At 49.3% G+C, this 5,035-nt stretch overlaps 1 protein-coding gene across 1 annotated transcript; it reads left to right on the forward strand.

Moving 5' to 3' along the window:
• Positions 1-491: 491 nt before the first annotated feature.
• GAS1 (growth arrest specific 1) lies at positions 492-4,725 on the forward strand. Its single transcript, XM_039343897.1, has one exon. The coding sequence runs from the start codon at positions 1,744-1,746 to the stop codon at positions 2,710-2,712; it is 969 nt and encodes a 322-aa protein (XP_039199831.1). The 5' UTR covers positions 492-1,743; the 3' UTR covers positions 2,713-4,725.
• The last annotated feature ends 310 nt before the right edge of the window (positions 4,726-5,035 follow it).

The following is a 5,035-nucleotide window of genomic DNA, read 5'->3' on the forward strand; positions in this document are numbered from 1 at the left end:
GTTGGACTCAGAGAGAGTGACTGGCTCCAAGTCACCTAGCTAGCTTTCGTGCCTTAAAGCCAAAGCACAACTAACAGTCTCCGATTTCAGCGTGGTACCTTAACCATTACATCAAACTATGTATGTGTGTTCTTAAACCCTCCACAACACGTCCTATTCTTTGCTTTCCACCTTTCAAAATGGACACTTTTAAAACTGTACCGCTTTCCCCAGGAATGATTATGAACCTCGTTCAGATGCGTCTCCTCTTACGTACAAAATCCATTCTTTTAGCTAAGCCAACTCCTCCTCCCTGGGTTCATACAGATTGGGAATTCAAACATGCGAAACCGACGGCAACAGGGGGGGGGGTGGTGGTCGTAGACTTCTACGTGGTCTTAAGTGAAAGTTCAGTGAAAGTTTCAGGGGGACCGGTTCTATGTCAGGAGAGATCGGCGCGGGTGGGTAGACCCTGAGCGTGTCTTAACAAACTTGGGCCTCCCGGATCCCCACAGAGCAACTTACACTTTCAGCCCCGTCGGGCAGAGTAGACCGCGATCCACCTCTCTGGAAGTACCCAGTGAAACAAGTGTGCAACTCTTTATTCTGATGATGAGCGTTGGAAACTTTCATTTTATCTTTTCCAAGTTCCTTTTAGCTTGAAACGCCCTAGCAAGCGTTAATGGGAGAGCAGTCGCAAACTCTCGCCTTTCTGCATTTTCGTCCCTGGAAGAAGCGGCGTGGAGGAACTTCCTTAATAGGAGGAGGGGTCCTCGGGGGCTACTGTCAATCTTTTTAAGCCTTTCCTTTCAAGCTTTGAATGCGAGCAGCCCACTAGCCCCCCGGAGCCCTCTCCCCGCTTCTTTCCTAGCGATCGTAACGAAAGAAGGGGAAAGGGGGAGTTTCAACAGCGGCCCGACCAATCGCGGGTCGCGTAGCAAGGAAAAGGGGCGGGGCAACTGGAGGGGGAGTGGAGAAGAGGAGAAAGAGCGAATCAGTCGGAGGGCTCCAGCCAAGGGGGGATGTGTAATAGGGAGGAGAAGCGTTGCTAATTTTTTTTGTTTGTTTGCTTTTCCATGCATGCATAATGAGGCCGCATCAGAACACGCTGCTGCCGCCGCCGCCGCTGCGTGGAGAGCACTTTTGTATTTAAAGCCTCGCGAAAGAAAACAGTTCCTCAAAAGTGTCGGCAAAGAGAGGAAGAGAGAGAGAGGAAGGATTCGGCGGCGAGGAAAGCCGAAGGGAGAGCGCGGGACCCGCGGTTAGTCCCGGCTGCCTCGTTGCTTGGGCTGCCTTCTCCTGCCCAACAGCGGAAGAGTCTGCGAGGTTCAGCGCGCCTCCGGAGCCCGGCCGGGGCTCGCGGGATGTTCAGCGCGGCCACTTGGCATGTGAGGAGATGCGCTGAGATCCAAGAAAGAAGATCGGCATGAGAAGGAGGGAAGCCGCCGCTCCGACTCAGCAGGGAGCCCATCACCCCGCAGCTCCAGGCTTCTTTCGCCGCTGCCCGGCCTCCCCATCCCGGGAGTAAGGGGCGGAGGCTGTGGGGCTGCAAAAAGGAGAAGGCGCCGCTTTTCTGGGCTCTCTGAAAACCGTTCCCGAAGGAAGATCCCAGGCCGCGGATGGATTGATGAGGAAGACCCCCATGCGCACCCTCGGCAAAACTTCTCCAAACTTTTCTACTCTCGGCAGCCGCTGGGCCGCCGCCGCTTGCTCCGCGCCCTCCCCGCTCGCTTCCCGACCACGATTGCCCTGCGGCCGCCCGCAATGGTGGCAGCCTGGCGGGGAGGAGGACGATGCCTACGGACCGCGCTGCTCCCGCAACTGGCCGCTTTGGGGCTGAGGCTGCTGCTGCTGCTGCTGGGCGCCGCCTCTCCTCCGCTGGGAGTTCACGGCCGGCGCCTCATCTGCTGGCAGGCGATGCTGCAATGCCAGGAAGAGCCGGACTGCGGCTACGCTTACAGCCAGTACGCCGAGGCGTGCGCGCCGGTGCTCATGGCCGAGGGGGACGGCTTTGCCGCCTCTGCGGCGTCCTCCTCCTCCTTCTCCAATAGGCGGCGGTGCCCGAGCCACTGCATTTCGGCGCTCATCCAGCTCAACCACACCAGGCGGGGCCCGGCGCTGGAGGACTGCGACTGCGACCAGGACGAGAAGTGCCGCGCCACCAAGCGCGCTATCGAGCCGTGTTTGCCTCGGACGAGCAGCGGGGGCAGCAGCGCGGGCGGCGGGGGAGCGGGCGGCGGCGTGATCGGCTGCACGGAGGCGCGGCGGCGCTGCGACTGGGACAGCCGGTGCAGCGTGGCGCTCAGCCGCTACATGACGTTCTGCGGCAAGCTCTTCAACGGCCTGCGCTGCACCGAGGAGTGCCGGGCCGTCATTGAGGACATGCTGGCCGTGCCCAAGGCGCTGCTGCTCAACGACTGCGTATGCGACGGGCTGGAGCGGCCCATCTGCGAGTCGGTCAAGGAGAACATGGCTCGCCTGTGCTTCGGAGCCGACGCTCTGGGGCCCGGCAGCAGCGGCGCCTCGGACAGCGCCTCCGACGATTACTACGAAGAGGACTACGAGGAGGAGCCCAGCCAGCCCACCAGAAATTACTTCGACGACATGGCTGCCGTCGCGGGCGGCGAGGCGGTTTTCCCAAGGAAGCCCTTGGATGGCGGGACAGTCCCTGCGGCCGCTTGGACGCTGCTCTCACTCGCCTCCATTTTGCTGCTGCTGCTGCTGGTCTCCTAGCCTAGTCTTGGGAGGCGCTCATGAGGGGAACCGTGGCCGAGCTGAGAGGGAGGAAAGATGGGCTGGCCGCGTGGCGCTTGTCCGGTGTGGGGTTTCTACTGGACGGGCGAGGGTCTCAGAGCTTCCCCGGGTCCCTCCTCTCACAGGATGGCAGAATATCTCCCATGGAACATGGTATCTTAGGAAGAGGAATCCCAGAAACAGGCCAGTATCCTGAGCATCTTGCCTGAGCTTCCTAGTTTCATCCGAAGGTGGAAGACCTCAGAAGTTGGCCAGTCCCGGCCAGTCCCCTTATCGTCTGGGACTTGGTTTGCTGTGTGTTCCTAGCTGTGTAAAGATTTATTTCCTCTCATGATGGGCATTTTCTCGCTTCTTTAAAAAATGATGCCTGAAAGGGAAGCTTCTGTTGTATTAAATTCCCTTTTTGATTCAAAGAAAGGGAATCTGGTACAATTAAAAAGCTGTGGGGTTTGTTACTGGGCCCTGTTTATTGACACTTTTTTTAAGAAGAGTTTCCAGTTGATGTCCAAAATGAATATGCTTTGGAATTCACCTGTAGGTTTTACATATATTGCACATTAGTTATTTTATGAGATAATAAGTAATGTCTTGACTATGCATGTCAGGGGGGTGTAGCTTGTGCAGTGTTTATTTTGCCATGTGCACAGACATCACCACTTGCAGCTGCCCAATTACATACAATGGACTTTTTCTCAATCCTGTCTGCATCCAGATAGGAAATATACAGTATGCATGACATATCTGTACATGTGCACTATGCAAATTGTTGCCATTTGGCAAATGACTTTAAAGAACACTGTAAGCAGATTGTCTCATGGTTATAGTCAAATTGAAAACAATAAATGTACCAATGACTGATTTTTTTTCAAGCTGTCCACAATGAAGTTAAGGGTTTCCTTGCAATGCTTCCAAAAGTGCTGCTTTGCATAACCATTCAACAAGTTAACATTCACAGCATTCATAATTATGGTTGACTGAAGATACAGTTTTGATTCTTTTTAATTGGATAGGTGTGCAGGTATAGAGGGAAGAGGTTTCAGAGTTGTTTCAAAGATTCATATATAGTAAGCTTAGGACTTTTTTTGCAGAATGAAGTATAATACTGGCATGTATTTGTTACTGTGATGATTGCACATACTTCAGTTTTACTTTCTTGATGCATAACCTTGGAAGCTTTAATTAGCTGTGGCTTCCAGTTTTATGGGAAAAGGTATACATATATTTCCTACATTCCTGTGATACACAACTTCATTCTAGATGCCGGATGATATGTAGGTTCATTGGTTTTCCTACAGTAGTGGTTTCCTGTTCAGGGTTTGTATTGGTTTTTGCATTAGTTAAAATTGCAATACATAAGTTCACCAGTAAATCTTTTTTGCCTCAGCCTAGGTCCTAGGAGAAAAAAAATGCTGAACTGTTGGCTATTGAACAATGCAACCTTTGTCTCTAAAGAGCGCTGCACTGCCATCTTCAAAAGACACTTTTTAAGCTCAGTATGTAAAAATATCCTGAGAAGTTATATTGCCTCTAATCCTATCGGGGCTGACCTCTGGTAAATTTTATATAAAATGTATTTAAAACTGGTTTTGTTACCAGCTGTTGTTACTTGTATATAGAATTTTATAAAATGTATACTTTGGGAATAATTTATTTTTTAAGAAATTAAAAGTTTTAAATGTGTACCCCACCTGCAAAAAAATAATACATCTGTTATTCTTTTATTGCAAAGAGACAGATATTATTTTGTATGTTAAGGAATATAAGCAACAGTAATTCCCTAAATGAAATAATGTACAGAGCTTTTCCAAATAGGTCTGATTTTAAATTTTGTATTGTTTAAGGGATTTATGAACTTTGTAGAATTGTATAAATGTTTCTCTGGACTTCCTTAAACATTGTATTTTTATAGACTGTGTGAAAAGGCCTTATGTTTAAATATCTATTGATTGTGTATTTTTATGTGTAAATTAGTAAAGAGATTTTTAAAGAACAGTTATGGTGAAGTTGTTTTTAAACCACTCCAAATAGGAACAGAGTGGAATATAAATGGAAATAATTGGGTACAGATTTTGTTCTTCAAATTGCTATGAGATAAATTAGTGTGATTCAATGGTATTCCTCTGAGCAATTGGAGAACTTGCCAACTATATCTTAAGTAAGTTGGTAATTGCTTCCCTTCAAAATTATTTCCTTTGAGCAAAAATAGTAGCTACAGATATGAATTATGTTAGTATGGCAACAAGTTTGTTGTATGATTGGAGACAGCAATTCCAATTAATGCATTTTGCATTTTCACAGAAAC

This window comes from Crotalus tigris, unplaced genomic scaffold (genome assembly GCF_016545835.1).
Source record: "Crotalus tigris isolate CLP2741 ecotype Arizona unplaced genomic scaffold, ASM1654583v1 scf7180000017881.257975618366:2651188, whole genome shotgun sequence".
Taxonomy (NCBI): Eukaryota; Metazoa; Chordata; class Lepidosauria; order Squamata; family Viperidae; genus Crotalus; species Crotalus tigris.